The sequence below is a fragment of the Telopea speciosissima genome, chromosome 9 (assembly GCF_018873765.1).
Source record: "Telopea speciosissima isolate NSW1024214 ecotype Mountain lineage chromosome 9, Tspe_v1, whole genome shotgun sequence".
NCBI classification, from domain to species: domain Eukaryota; kingdom Viridiplantae; phylum Streptophyta; class Magnoliopsida; order Proteales; family Proteaceae; genus Telopea; species Telopea speciosissima.
The window spans coordinates 8,091,561-8,108,058 of record NC_057924.1 but is presented as its reverse complement, the minus strand read 5'-3'; the positions used below and the strand labels follow the sequence as shown (position 1 = coordinate 8,108,058).

The following is a 16,498-nucleotide window of genomic DNA, read 5'->3' as shown; positions in this document are numbered from 1 at the left end:
ATGCCATAGTTTTAGGTATTGATATCAGTATCATATCAGTACCGGTATTAGTATTGGCCTGTATCGACCGTATCAGATAGTTTTACCTTAAAGATATCGATATTAGATTGTATTTTGATCATTATACCCTCTATCCGTACTGAGTATATATCATTCATCAATCTGATATCGACCAAGTATCAGTATCAATATCGGTCGATACCAATATGAATCATCCAATATGACCAATCCAAGACTGACACCTAAAACCCTGGGTCATGCTCCCAACCTTATATACATGGTCTTGAGCTAGAAAACATTGGAGGCATCATTACAATTGAAATTTCCTTGTTTAAATGGAATGCATCATCATATAAAGTCTTAAGGACTAAACATCATACTACTAATTTTTTTTCACATTGCTATTATACATGACCTTTTGACATTGTTCCGCGAGTCAAACCTGATCAAGACGAATTACGGTTATTAATATAAAATAAGGTAATTTTCCATAGCACCATGAGGAGTGAATGGATTTATTCACTCTGACTTTTTTTATTCATATTGTTCAAAATTTTGTGGTTAAATATTCTTTATACCTTAAAACATGTGGGCCTGCCCTTATTTATAAGGAAAATTTACGAAACACCCCTTGAAAATGAGTCGATACTCAGATCATCCCCTGCATTAGAGCCCTATACTCAAATTAGACCCTACCGTTAGTTAACTGATGAAGTCAGCTAGTTAAATTTTTTGAAAACCCTAAACTACCCTTGAGAAGAGTATAATTACTATTTTACCCTTAGATCTTAAAACCCAACATGTACTCTTTTTTTTTCTTAATTAAAATAAGGAATCGGAGAGGGAATATTCCCTCTCCTTCTTCCCCAAATTGCTAAACTGAATGGAGTTAGGGTTTGAACTACCCTGATTCAATCCCCACCTCTGCAATTCATGTTCCAAATAGTGTATGAGTTCAAGGCCTTTTCTCTCATCTCCTCTTCCTTCCGCCTCATTTTCTGGGTATACGCTCTCCATCTGTTGGCATATTTACCCTTTAGGTTTCAGCTTCAAAGAAGATCACTGTTGTAAGAACCGAAACCTGCAACTTTGACTTGTTCAAGTTGTAGGTAGAATGGAGAGTCGCCGGCTAGGGGTAGGGGTGTCAATGGGTCGGGTTGGGCCGGGCCTGCCCTAAACCCTAACCCAACCCTAGAGGCCTTAACCTAAACCCTGACCCGATCCGATCCTGCCAGGGCCAAGAAACCCTCAACCCAGTCCCGACCCTGTCATGGTTTTTCCTGACCCGACCCGGCCTTGATAGACCCTGATAGGGTCGAGCAAGGTGGGGTTGGCCCTGATTGACCCTGACCCTGACCTTGATTTTGTCTGTAATCCCGTGTGCCTTTAGGGCTTTTTTTGTCTTTTGCTTTTTAATTTTTTTGTAAGGCTATATATATATATATATATGCAATATTATATACTTATAATTAATACAGGGTCGGGTTGGGTCGGGCAGGGGCTAAGCCCGGGATCTAAACCTTGACCCTGACCCGACCCGATCCGACCTTGCCAGGGCCAGACTTTAACTAAACCCAAACCCGCCCTTAGGGTTAAAAAATCAGGTTCGGGTCGGCTCAGAGCGAGTTCAGGCCAGCCGGGCTTTATTGACACCCCTAACTAGGGGTTTCACCTTCGGGTGACTTTGATTGACATCTCTTCTTAGCCGTTTGAACTAGATCTGCTCGTTAATCGAATTCTTGTTATTGTAATTTCGCTTCATAGTTGAAGTAAGATGATGGGATCGGTTATAGCTCAAATGGGCATATGCTAAAATTTGGTTTTTTGAAGTTATTATTTATTGTGGGCAATTGAGATCGAGAATCAGAATGAATGATTTGTGCTGAATTGAGAAAGTGATTTGTCTTTATTTGATAGGGATTCCGGAAGATTGACCCGGAGAAATGAGAGTTTGCCAATGAAGATTTCTCTAAGGATCAGAAGCATCTTCTTAAGTTGCAGGTAGAAAGGAGAGTCGCCGACTAGGGTTTGGATCTGCAATCACCCCCTGGCCACCCAGTGGCCACCATTGTGAACGGAGACGGAGATGGCGTTGAGCAATGGGGTAGGGGTATCACCATCGGGCGTCAGCTAGGGTTTGAAGAAACACAAGATGAGAAGAATAGGAAAGGGTAGTATTGTAAATTTGATTCTAATGATTTAGTACAAGGGTAAAATAGTCCTTTTACACCAATAACTAATAGCAGACTAACACTGTTAGTGTAGAGGAGGTGATCTGAGTATCGGCCCATTTTTAGGGGGTGTTTCGTAAATTTCCCTATTTATAAATATGGTGTGACCTTTGAGAAGAAACCCATTGTCTTAGTCTCACTTCCTCGAGATTAATTATTAAAAAAAAAAAAAAGAAATCAGAAATCATAATTGATAAAGGATTATCGAGAAAAATCTTATACACTGAGTCAACATACCTATTTTTATCAGGTATCATCTAAAAAATTAAAGGGAAAAATAAATCTATCCAGGAGTGTGGCCTATGCCAGCACTCCCTTGAGTCTAGCTCTCTCCTCCCCATGTGAAAAGACACCTATGACCCCTTGTTTTGAGGAGGAGAGAGAGAGATACATGGGAGTGCTAGCGTAGGCCACACTCCCAGACAAAAAACTACTTCCCAAAATTAAAAAATAAAAATCCTCAAAAATATAATAAAGAATAAAATTAAATATTTACAAAAAAACTTTAAGTTTAATCAAATTTGTGTGAAATATCAAATAAAAATGCAACAAATATTACAACAAGTTTGTGGAAAAAAAAAACATTTTTTATAAAATTTCAGAAAAAACCCATTCAATATAAAAAATGAAAAGTAGAAATAAAATAATTTTTTTGTGTTAAATATTGCATAAACTGAAAATTTCTATGTAAAAAATTTATTTTATGTAATATGTCTAGAAATTATATCAAGATTGTAAATTTAAATTATATATTTTTATGCTATTGTCAATTGGTAATTTCCAGAAATTGTATCGGGATCATAAAATTACAACCATATTAACATTATATATTTCCAATGGAGATAAGGATATTGGCATTCGGTTTTGTTCTACCCCCCAAAAAAAATAATAATAAGGCATTGGTTTTTATAAAAAAACATTGAATATTTAACTGTTGGGACTTGGGAGCAAGTTTTTTGGGGAAGTTGGGATGGTTATCGGTGGATCGGCCGATCCCAACGCAATACCTAGTCCGATCCCGAGCCATGCCTTCTCACTCTCTCTCCCTTTTGAGTCGTTCTTCATTTTCCGTGCGGAGGTACCAAGGTAGCTTGTGGATTGTTGGTTGCAGAGAAAAATGGAGAAGGGGATAGTTGAAGCTTGCACGAGCTGGGTTTCAAGGGTGCATAGTTCAAGGCAACTGTCCTTCGACTGCCGAGAAGGGACAAGAAGAACCATTGTGGGAAGCCATTAGAGAGGGAGGTTGCAGGAGGTAACGATAGCATTAACGATGATCGATGTCTACATGGTTGTGTCTTATAGGGTCACCCAGGTCCTTACCCTCCTTGTAAAGCGTTTGCTCCTCCTCGGGGGTGCCCTACAACGAGCAATTTGGATCCTCGACTGCCGAGCTGTCCCATCTTGCCATGCTGCGCAGACACAATAAGGCATGAAATGACAACTTTACCCCTGCCCAAGTGGGGGTAAGGCGGTCATTTCCCACCTTGTTGTGTTTGCACAGCACACGGCAGGACAGGGCAGCTGGGCAGTAGAGGATCTGGATCCACAGATGCTCTAATTGGAAGTCCATGCTTACTTGTGGGCAGCTCCATAATAAACTTTAGGAACGTGGTCTTCAAAAGTAGGGGTGACAGGGGTGTCAAAAAAGCCCTTCCAGCCCAAGCCCGCCCTGAGACCAAACAGAGTCTGGGCTAAGCATTTCAGCCCATATGGTACGCTTGAGCTGGGATTTTCAGGCCCGATCCCACTGGGCATGGGCTGAAGCCTTGGGTTGAGTCCGGAACGGCCAGGCACTGTAAGCCCGACCCTACGTATACAATAAATGTATTTTATTGAGTTACTATATGAACATATTAACATACTCTGTTTTTTAAAATGTCTTCAATCACCACCGAGAGGTCCTTTTTTTAATAGGCATTCTTGGCTTTTCTTAATATACATTGCCCTGCTTCAATGTGTTCCCCAATTGGGACAATTGGGGCTGGGCTGGGTTAGACTGAGTCCAACAGTATTGGGCCTGGGCTGAGATACACACACAAACACAGAGTCAATCTGGGCAGGACTAGGTTACGCTGAGCCTAACAGGGTTGGCCTGGGCTCATACACGAAATTTGCATTAAAAAAAAGCATGCATGAGTTCTGAACTTGGAACTCAAATAAGGAAGGCAGCCCTTCGGCATTAACCTCCCATTGAGCTTTATCCAGATTCGCCAGAAACCGACTTGGAACACCAACCGAATAAACAATAATGAGTTTCTTGTAAAAAAAAATTAAGATAACAGATTTGACAGTGAGACTGTATTTTCATGAGGTTTTAACATATCGGAGAAGAAATAAAGGTGGAAACCAGAAAAGAAGTTTTGAGCAGGAAGTTTGAGTAATTATAGAGCAAGTATAGAGGAGTAATAGTAATTTACATAAATTTTATTGCAAATGAAAAGAGAGATGAAATACAAAGCATTCTTTAGTACAACAACATTAGTACAACCACCACAACAGCAATACCAACAAGAAAGACCACAGAGCCTAGGCACCCCGTTGGAGACAACTCAATAGGGTGGTTGCCCAGATATACTGACTGCTTGTAAAGTACTTCCCTAACAAGCTCATCATGCAAGAATTATCCCTAGCATACAAGGACTTCGGTTTCCTTAAATTTCTCTTCCTCAGTTAAAAGTTCCTCAAATTTCTTATTCTACAACTTTATAGAAATTTTTAGTGCTATTTTGCTCCTTCATCACTTGCTTCCATGAATGGCTTATTTCCATCCAAGGTATAACTAAGTGTTGCACAAACCCAATCACAGTTGATGACTAGCATACACTTATTCTGCATTACCTTTGATCCACTCTCATTATCGGGGCTCTAACTCACTGATTGACACTTCGTTGAGAGAAATTGGTATCGACCTGCTTATAGATTGATCTGATTCGGCATCTTTCATTTTTTTCATGCCTGATTCCATTCTGCTTCGCACAAAAAATGCTGGCGGTTGTGAGGGTACTGAAAGAGTAACTGAAAAGCTGCTCAACATAAGGACAATGTTTGCCATAGTGGGTCTGTCATCTACATCTTCCTGAACACACAATAACCCCATTTGAATGCATCTCATCACTTCACTTCTTGAACAATTTTCTCTCAGGATTGGATCAATCATATCAGACGTTGTTCCTGCAGTCCAATGTCTCCATGCCTGCAACAATGGGTCCATAATAGTCATTAGGTACCTCTGGTTTAAGGCAAACTAAAGGACCTACTGATGTTCTAGTAGATAGTAGCAATATATAGTATCTGAATGAAAAAGACTTACATAGCTTATAAGGTCCTCCGCAAAGTCTGTTTGATAGAAACTACTGTTCTTCTTTCCACTTATAATCTCTAAAACTAATACACCAAAGCTGAATACATCTGATTTGACAGAGAATTGCCCATGCATTGCATACTCCGGAGACATGTAACCACTGCGAGCAATTATTATTAGAAAATTTAACAACTAACGGTAACTAGATACATTCTACTAGATCACATTTCTCCTCAATTATTTTTCACTGGATGCTATAAATAGCTTCAAGGCCCAACCGAAACTCTCTTTTTTTTTTTTTTTGGGGGGCGGGGTTGGTTTGGGAAGGAAAGAAAAGTTGGCAAACCTTTGTTGTGGCAACTGATGACAGGTTGGCTAGTCCTAACCAAGAATACATTTTCATGTCGACAATTCCAGATGGGCTGAACCATCTTCATGAAAAATCATACCACTTATTTTTGAGCTAGGTCTAACTGCTATAAGCCTTGTCCAAATTCAGGACAGGTACGACTCACCAAACCAATCTAATACTATATCTATTTCCTTTAGTTCGCTGCTTTTGTGAAACAAGATAATAAAGGCTGTAGATTATTCCACACCAGGCCTGGTGGAGCCTACAAATATTAGCCAACACTTTCTATTGGAAGGGAGAAAAACCAAATATTTAAGAACTTGACAAATGTGAATACATCAAAATGATTTTTTATTTTTTATTTTTTATCATAACTATAAGAAGGAATGAGGTTCTGAAACTTACTAAGTCCCAACTATTCTGTTTGTATTTGCTTGAGTTTGGTCGACACCAAATATTCTTGCCATCCCAAAGTCTGAGATCTTGGGATTCATTTCCCCGTCTAACAAGACATTGCTGGCTTTAAGATCCCTATGAATAATTCGAAGGCGGGAATCTTCATGAAGATACAGAAGCCCTCGAGCAATCCCTTCTATGATCTTGTAACGTCTCCGCCAATCTAACTGTGAGCATTTCTCAGGATCTGTGGTTATCCAAATAAAAGGGTAGATCAGAATTTAGGATTCGATCAAGTTGACAAACAATTCATCCTGAAAGAGGATGAAGTGCCATGAGTTTCAGTTGTACTTTCACATTTGCATAAATTGGAATGTAATCCCAGTAACATAAGAGAAAACCACTCTGGAAAAGACAAAGAGAGGGAGAGAAGTGTCTGTGGGACAAACCAAATAGGACGTAATCGAGGCTTTTGTTGGGTACAAACTCATAGATAAGGATCTTTTCTTCTCCCTCCAAGGAATATCCCAATAGCCTAACTAGATTGCGGTGTTGAAGCTTTGCAACTAACAAAACCTCGTTCCTGAATTCTTCTGCACCTTGGCCTGAATGTTTTGAGAGCCTCTTGACAGCAATTTCTTGTCCGTTGGGAAGTTTACCCTGAGGACATAATACAAGTGATTAATAAACTTCTGTATCTTCATGATCGAATGAAAATTACTTTCAATTATTCCCAATTCATATCTAATCAGAATTTCTATCTATGGCACAATGAAATTTGACATATAAGGATTCTAGTTCATTTGCTACATGTCTGTAACTTCTTTCTTACCACGTAAACAGAACCAAATCCTCCTTCACCAATTTTATTGACCTCAGCAAAGTTGTTTGTGGCTGCGAGGACCACACTGAACTCAAATTGCAACGAGGCCGCACTTTTGATTGCGTTTCCATCTGTGCACAAGCCACAAGGGGAGATAAGTTAAAATCTGATCTTTTAAAAGAATGAATGAGTAAATAAACACCCCAACAAGATCAAGATGTTCAAGAAGACTAGAAACCATTGGCTTCTTTAGCCACCTGAGATAAAAGATGCAAGATCACATTCAGATCTTACATCTGTAAATCTACGGCTCCAAATCCAAGATTGAACTCTCCATGTCATCAAGTTCAAGGAGCCAAGACACTGTTCTTTGGATGATCAAATCGAGTGTTTTAAAGTAGATAAAAAGACCAAAGCTTCTACCTTTGTCCTTTGATGCCTTCTTTTTCTTCCGGATTAGCAAACAGAGAATACAGAAAAGAATCACTCCTGCAGCGGCAATTGGCACAAAAATGGCAACAAATTTGGTAACCGAGCTTCCTTTTTTTCCTGCATAAAGAATTAAACAAAAATTAATATTCTCAAATATGACTCATGATGATAAATACCAATTTCAGATTTACATCTGATACTAGGCCATGACACTTTAGATCTTCACAACTCATAATACCAAAAAAAAAAGTTAATTTCAAGCTTGGAATTAGAAGAATCGTTCCCTGAGCCTGAATTGCTTGATAAAGTTTTTAGAAGTAATTCCTATTTCTAGAACAATCCTCTTTCTCTCACCCCCACCCCCAACCCAAAAAAAAAAAAAAAAAACCAAATTTGAACATGATTTAATGGATCCGTAAGTTTACATCGACAGTTCGAAATAAGTAGAAAGCAGAATAGCTCACCAGAAATGGTACTTCCGTTACTCGGAGGCGGCAGAGAAACAAGAGTAGGCGAAGGAGCCGGTGCTGAAGCTGAGAGTCCATAGAAAGGGTATATCTCAAACCTAACAACACAGCTCGGATTTATAACCCTTCCTCCTTCCTTGCTGCTACAGCAATTGGGGAGAAGAGAATTGGCACGGGAAAGGCAACTATTACAGTCCTTCCCTGATAAATCAGGGCTACACTGCGCCATAGTATACAGATTCTGCAATTGCGTATAAGTAACTTCTTGAGTAGCGAATCGATTAGAGTCGTTAACAGCTTTGGTTGCGACCTTGTTCGTCGTATTGATCATGAGCTGGTTAAACCGAGTTGAATCAGTGATGCTCTGTGTATTCATCATCATAATGGTAGGGGCAGAGGTGACAATGGAGAAGATGGACTCGTTGGAGTAGCGCAACGTGCACTCGTCGTACCACATGACTGCGATTGTCCCGTTAGGGCACTGCTGGGTGATAGCTTTAGCGGCGAAGATGACACAATCACGGCAGACATCGCGGGTGACATCGCCTCTGCAGTAGTAGAGACCGTAAACGGTATTGAGACTTTGGCCGACGGTGGCGTTGCGAAAGGTGTTATTGGAGTTAGAGGTGGCGTTGGAGGAAAGATAAGAGAGGAGGATGTTGAGGTTGGATAGGTAGCCACTGGTAGCTGTAGTTGTGTTGGGGCAAGAGTTGTAGACGTAAGTAGGGTCGGCGCAGCTGCTGAATCTGAACAAGCAAGAGAGGGCAACGAAGGAGAAGAGCAACACGAGAGTGGCTCTTGGGGTCATGTCGGTAAGTGGTTCCATCGTTTCTCCAAATTCTTCACCTCCTCCACCATTCACTCTCTCAATCTCTCAGGGCTCAAGAAGAAGAAGATGAAGAAGATGAAGAAGATGAAGAAGAAGAAGAACCATTCGCAGGGAGGGTCTTTCAGGTGGGGTCAGATAAGGTCGTATCTGGCAAGGGATGGTTCCTTGGAGCCACACGTATATCCTGACCAAAGACCAGTTTTGACTTTTTGGTTTGAGTAGTCAACAAAATCAATTTCCATATGAGACGACACTACCCTTATACTACAACTTTTACAAGTTTTTTTCGAAGTGGTTGTTCTCTGGTAGAGTAGTAGACCCGAACCTAATTCTACCTAAAGCACGATGTGATCAATTTGATAATAAATCATGGGAAAATGTTCTCATGATCTTTAATTGGTCACTTTTAAATTATAAAAATCAAAGTATGGGAGTGTCAATAGATTATTTGTATCTTTACTTCTTTGTTTTTTTTTTTTTTTTTTTTTTTTTTCAAAAAGTTAAACGTTATTTAATACAATATTGGATCGAGTTTTCCTCCACCCTCACTATATGGTGGAAGAGGGCATGAAAGGGTATCGGGAGGGTATTTTGGAACATACAAAAATCTTAGGAGGGGTTTATGAACCCTAGGATGGTAGGTTAACCGTCCTCTATGGGTGGAAGAAAGCTTAGTTCAACAATATTTATTGTAATTCTTATGTGAAATGCAATATTTACACTATTAAAAATAAAAATAAAAATAAAAAACTACATCAAATGCTTTTAGGAACAATAAGAAACAACTAAATGAAGGTCTCAATTTCTAAATACACTAATAGAAGTGCCATTTAGCCACTCCCTATTTATACCCTCTCTCCAATTATTCAAGTACTATATCATACACTTCTCGATGTGGGTTTCATGAAAAAAAATTATTTATCATTTCATCAATGGAGCATGCATTGCCATATACTGGGAAGGGTAACAATGCGATAGGTTTTTTGGTCATTTTGACCTTTTATTATCCCATCCCACGGTCTATGTTCGACCATGCATAGTACATGGTTGTGCGTAGATCTTTTTGCCTCAAATCAATTCAAACTGGTCTAAAATCTAGTCTGTATATGAGCATCTAGCTCAGCTTAGTGGCAGGCAGTTAGTCCAAGGGAAGGTCGAGAGTTCGACCCTTCTGCTCCATACCCTTCTTGAAAATAATAGTAGCAGTATAGTAATGTAGTAATAAATGTGCCCTGGTGGCCCCCTTGTTGGCTCATTGTGTGTCCTTGTCTAGCATATGTGTGGGGTCTATCACTAAAAAAAATCTAATATTTATATATATAATTCGTCGTAGTTGTGAAGAAAGAATCTCTTAATCTACAGGATCTGATACTCTTACAAGATATATAGCAGCAGATCATTATTGTCACTTATTCTTTATCCACAGTGGTCTAATTCCACTCATAGGAAAACGGAACAGAACATGACAGAAAAAAAATTCATACAGCAGCAAGTTTGATCATCTCAAATAAAACACGAATTAAGTCTAATATGAACCTACACTATGATTGGTCCCTTTTTTTTATTTTTATTCTAGAATCAAGTTTTGAAATCCATTCATTGAGGTGGGTTTAGACACGCGCAAGGGTATTGAGAGGGTTTTTTGGAAACATAGTAAAACCCTATAATGGCTGAATATTCACGGGCCATTAAGAAAAATTTTGTCATTTATTTAATTGTTTGTTGAAGTTTCGAAGTCTTACAGGTCTGTAGAGCTTAGGTCAAAGAAATTTTTTTTTGGTAACTAAAAGTCAATGTGAGTATGATAAATGCTTTCTGCTTATCTACTTACTCCAAAGAAAATGATTTATTTATCTACGGAAAGAAAAGGTTTCCAGTAGCAGCGGTGGAAGAAATTTTCCTTCACTGCCTTTAATTTTGTTAAGGTGGAAGATTAATGTATTATGCAATTGTTATGATAATTAAACCAATTTAAGATATAATAAGTAGGGATGTAAATGGATTAGATTTGGATTTTCGACCATTCGTTTACATTTCTATCTTGTGTAATCTGGACTTTCCTCTTCTTAACGGATACAATTCACTTTCAATCCATATCTCTTAGATCATGATTCTCTTATTCATCATATTCTAGAACCTGTTGAATCGTGAAAAACCCTCAAAATCATTATTTATTTAATTTTTTATTATTGAATATTTGGATTTTTTTTAGAACAGATATTTATAAACAAATACAAATACGGATTCGGATTCAGAGTTCGATTATTCATTTACATCCCTAACAATAAGCATTGTTGTCTTTCAACTTTCACCCATGGGAAAATAAGAGTGGATTTTGTTTTGGATAAAGATAAGGTAGAGTGGACCCCAAACTTCTGAGAGTAATGACAACATATAATATTATACTCAAAAGCCGCCCCACTCAACTACCACATGATAGATATTGGGGCTAAAGAGCTGGTTTTTTTTTTTCCTATGGATCGTATCAAGGGCCTATAGGCCCACTAGGGGTTGGTAGTCTACTTGCTCAAATACGAGTATAGCAAAAACGATTTAGAAATAGCATGCATAGACACAAACATTGTCATTTCTACCTACAAAATAGAAAGAGAAAAACACAAAATAGTGAAGGACTCTAACATCCATCAGCACAGTTTCCTCTATCAATAGAATCAATCAAGATTCATCTAATAGACAGTTGATAAGAACCTAGCAGTCTGGGTGAAAGATGACCCGATGAAGTCCATCAGAGATAGCGGTCTTAAAGCCCAATTGTATAGCCAACGCTGCCACCCTACAATAACAGAACTAGGACAAACATGGTCAGTAGTCACCATAAAGAGAAAACCACCAGCATCAAGCACAATAGTCCCTTGAGTTTTATCAGTAACTTTTACCTCCTATTGTTGAAGATTCAAAATATTCTTCATCGATCGAATCAAAGGGTCAGATCCGGAGATTAAAGATTAAGAGAATCTCTCTTTTCCATGGACAAGGTAACGAAGGAAACTGTTTCATACATAAGGGGATATAGAGAGGTCATTTCGTGTGAGGAGGAGAGAGATAGAGAGAGGGTGCTAGTGTATCCTAGGCAATCGGCTTAAAGAGTCTTTTTTCTTTTATTTTAAAATGGAAGAATTGCATTATACACAAAATTTGCCCATTATTGAAACTGGATAGACCCTACCTATCACTAAAAGGCAGGTAATTCGATCCATTGATACAACATCAGGATGCAGTTTTATTCCACGTAAATCCCCCCATACGGTTGTGACGAGGAGAGACCGAGGGAATAAATAAAAATAAATACTATAAGGTTGCAAATTATTTGTCACATTGAGGGGTATCGATAAAAAAAAATCCCAATTCTAATACTTCGACAAGCAAATTTGATCACTTTTGCTTTGATTGTGCTACTTGAAATTACTAATTTTTTGTTTTAATGCAGCAACAATTGTTTATTAAAGAAAATATTTAATATTGAGATATTGTTATATAGTTTTAAGTGCAAAATGCATTTGGTTATCCTTTACAAAATGATGTAATTGTCCTATCTTTGTTTTCTATCTAGAAAAAACTCTACTAGATTGAGAAGAAAGCTTTTAACTATGACATCTTTTTTTTTTTTTATGAGAAAAAATTAAATTTAGATTAACGGTAACATTTGAACATCATACAAGAAAGGTTTTGAGGGAGTATTTGTCCTAATTGATGTCAAGATGTGAGATCTAAGGGTTGCTGTCCATTAGATGACAAAAATATGACATCAATTATTGTGATTTTGTATATCACATTATTAACATCAACCATTACATGAACACAAACACACACACACACACACCCTTTTGAACTGGCGTGTGCACTTTGTCAAAAAAAAAAAAAAAAAAACCATTAGATGATAAAAATATACGTTAACTTATGTTGTATAAAAATTAAAGAATGATAATATTAAAATAAAGGAAAAAAGATCTCTACTTGGTGGTGTTTCTTATGCCCTCTCACAGGGCACCGTGAAATGACCCCTTGCCCCCTGGGTAGATACCTAAGCGTGCTCTCCCATTGGCCCAGATGCTTGTGTAGAGACCATACGACCAAATAGAGATCTCTTGCTCTAAAATAAAATATTACTTTGTAATGGATTTTATGTATTTTGCTTTTTTCTCAAAAGTTATTTAAATCACGATTAAAAAAATATTTTAAAAATAATTTGAAAATAACTTGCCACTGAATCATTTTCAAGAGTTGTTATTTTGTGTGTGTGTGAAATGATAATTTTTACCCTCATTGAAAGAAGAAGTATGTTATACTAAAAGGGGAAATAGTAAGATTACAAATTTTCTATTGTATTAGAAAATAGTTGATTCTTCTACCAAAAAATAAAAAGAAAGTAGTTGATTCATTATGAAAAGTTTAAACCATACCTAGGCATATGCCATGCTAAATCTAAAGTACAAAGACTTTCAAAGGAAAATAAGTTGTAATTATAAATAGGGTTATCAATTAGTATGAAATGCCTGGATCGCCACAAACTTTATAGATTAAGTACATCAATTTCAAGAGAAAACTGTCATTGTAATACCCTTTTACGTTATTTTATCTATTATGTAGATAGAGTTTATATTCAATGGGATTCAAATCATGTCAAAATCTGTTACAATATAAAGTATGGAAAAAATATTTGCACAACGTCAGCTCAAAAATGAAATTGCACACCCCCTCACATATCATTATTCATGTAAAGAGGTGATATGTCATAAATGCCCCTCCCCTATTGTTAGATTTCAAAGGGGGTTCCCTCATTCGTTCGAAACTGCACTCGGACAATATAGGGAACCCTCTCCAGCCCATAAAGTATTCATAGAACGGTAATTTATAAATTACTTTATAGAAAAGGCATTCTAGATTATAAAATGTAAAGGAATTTTTAGACTAGCAAGGACCCAAATTTTTGCCGTATGGATGGTCATATGGTAGTACTTTAGATTGAATGGATATCTAGGTAATGGTTTGGATTGGTGACATGTTAAATTTTAAACTTAGATTTAGTTATGCGCTCTTCAATATAATGGCATTCCCTTCCATGGATGTTCATGCATCCTCTTGAACCCTCTTGATAGTTTAAAAAATTTTCAATGCTTTTATTTGTGACTTGACAAAATCTGTTTATACTCAAATTTGAGATATGAGCAAAGGATTTTGAAATCCACCAATCCACAAAATTCACTCATGCATAAGCAATTAGCCATATGTCAGAACTTGGGTGCAGGTCTAGAGATACTCTCTTACCCATCAAACTAGAAAAACTCATTATTATTTTTTGTCTTCTTGTAGGTAAAAAAACTGGCAGCATGGCCATGTTGCAAAGTTTAACAATAATGTCTCTATTGATTTTAGCCACATTGATGCTGATGTGGAAACTTCCAACTGTATGAATAGATGGATGCGAAAATCTTGTTCCTATTGATGCTCTCATAGCATTGGAGCATTGGCGCAAGGGCACATAGCGAAGCAGATAACCCTCTCATTAAGGTCAAAATAATATTAATTGAAAAAAAGATTTCATGATGCCAATGAGTAGAGAGAATGGATCATTTGCACATACGTGTAGTTGAATGTACATCTCAAAGCCAATCACATGTTAATTTTGTTTTCATAAATACCCCTCCTCCTTTTTATACCGGTGATTGCCTTGTCTCTCGCATATACGTGCGGAGGAACTGGACTCATGTGCAAATTCCATCTCATACTCTTTCACAATATTCGATTGGGCTCCTCTCCCGCACTAGTGACAAAGACAAAGAGTAATGGAAACTGGTGCTGGCGTGAGATGTGGGTCAAGTGTTCATTTGATGATAGTTTTTGCACCTCAAAAGTCAAGAGTCAAAGGCACGTAATTGACTAATACTAATCAAGCTGTATCCTTCTATTTGGCCATGTGTGGGCTCGAGGGATATATTCCAACCGAATAGGCGAATAGGGATAGGACCATAACAGGATAAAGACGCAGCCGATTATTAATTAATTGGACCACATACAGCTTCATAAGGTTGCAACTCACTCTCCCTCTCTCTTTTTGTTCTTCTCATTTGTTCCTTGTCCTAATTTGGTTTGTAGGGGCAGGTAAGAGTCCGAGGCAAGAAGGTGGTTAACTTTAGAATTGACATCAAATTTATTGGTATTCCAAATTTGATTATAAGATTGGGAGGAGGAGGTCCATTTGCGCTTATTCCTAATAATCCACCAAATATGATAGATCGACACACAAAAAATCAATTTACTAGTCTAATTGCAAAGTGACTTTCCTTTGAATTCCTGACACATCCAACATCATCCTCGGTCACCAAAAAGGAAGAGGAAGATGAGCGAGGAACCATTTTAAATTAGTCTTAGTCCATATAATGATGTAGGCCCAGAATTATATCTTATTACTTATTTTAATTTATGATTAGTTATTTAATGTAATTGAATATAGTTTTAAGATTTTTAATTATTTTAGATTTTATTTGATTGATAGATCAACCCAAGCCATGAGTAGTTTGTTTATTTAATATAAGCCCATTGTAAGATAGGTTTAGGACTTTTATGATTGCTTTTATTTTCAACCGTAGTAATTTAATAGCTTTGAAAAAGGGACAACTAAAAAATAAACGATCAAAACTTTCAATAGCATGCCAACAGAGGTAGTAGTTTGGAATGGAGATGTTCCAATATGAAAGGAGTTCCTAAGTTAATGGTGTCCTCAATTTAAGGAAGGGCGGCCCAGGATGTATAATGGTGGGGAGAGACGAACAAGTAATCTCTCCCTAGGCTGAGAACAACTACTTAGCGTAGTTGTTGGTAGAAATGTGGGGAGTAAAAGCCCACTCTACCTGGAGGTCTTTGGTTCAAGCCTCTTGATTCTTATCTTCCCTCCCTGGGCTTAGGCCAACGTTCTATTGCATTAATAGCCAACACCATGGCGCCAAGAGACACTTCCCCAAAGTGATTTCTTTCATATAATCACACCAAATGTGCAATATAGCAATGTAGAGTTCTAGTACCTGCCTCTTTGGTTAGATGTTAGGGCAACATGGGATATTCAATATGTTGAATTGAAAGGAAAAACAAAAAAAAACAAAAAAAAACAAAAAAAAAAAAAAAAAAAAAAACCCTAATACCTTATACTTGTTATGTGACGAATTTAATGTCCAGATTCAATAGTATGCTTCGTATTATATTGCACAATATTTTTCAAGGGAGCATGCATTGCCATATACTGGGAAGGTAATAATGCGTTAAATAGGGGGAGGGGTTTTGGTCATTTTGACCTCTTATTATCCCATTCCATGGTCTGTGCTCGACCATGCATGGTACAGGGTTGTACGCAAATCTTTTTGCCTTAAGTTAATTCAAACTGATCTAAAAGCCAGTCTATATATGAGCATCTAGCTCAGCTTAGTGGCAGGCCGTTAGTCCAGGGGAAGGTTGAGAGTTCGACCCCTCTACTTCACAACCTACTTGAAAATAATAGTAGCAGTATAGTAATGCAGTAATAAATGTGCCCTAACGGCCCCCTTGCTGGCTCCTTGTGGGTCCTTATTTGGCCTAGTGCATATGGGTATTGGTAGGGTATTTTAACATGCTAAAACCCCATAGTGGCTGAACATTCACGCCTTCATGTGGGCGAT

At 37.7% G+C, this 16,498-nt stretch overlaps 1 protein-coding gene across 6 annotated transcripts in view; it reads right to left on the bottom strand.

Moving 5' to 3' along the window:
* LOC122639828 (cysteine-rich receptor-like protein kinase 10) overlaps nt 1-16,498 on the bottom strand; it is a 75,213-nt gene that overhangs the window by 26,413 nt on the left and 32,302 nt on the right. The window contains exons 3-9 of one of the 6 annotated variants that reach the window (XM_043832825.1): nt 8,000-8,070; nt 7,527-7,652; nt 7,113-7,234; nt 6,730-6,940; nt 6,290-6,527; nt 5,542-5,692; nt 4,995-5,424 (exon numbers count right to left, since the gene is read on the bottom strand). In XM_043832825.1, the coding sequence (XP_043688760.1) occupies nt 5,086-5,424; nt 5,542-5,692; nt 6,290-6,527; nt 6,730-6,940; nt 7,113-7,234; nt 7,527-7,652; nt 8,000-8,070 (1,258 nt within the window). In that variant the 3' untranslated portion in view covers nt 4,995-5,085. Of the gene's footprint in view, nt 1-4,994; nt 5,425-5,541; nt 5,693-6,289; nt 6,528-6,729; nt 6,941-7,112; nt 7,235-7,520; nt 7,653-7,999; nt 8,920-16,498 lie in introns of those variants that run through there. The other 5 variants (XM_043832822.1, XM_043832824.1, XM_043832823.1 and 2 more) reach the window with 5 other exon arrangements.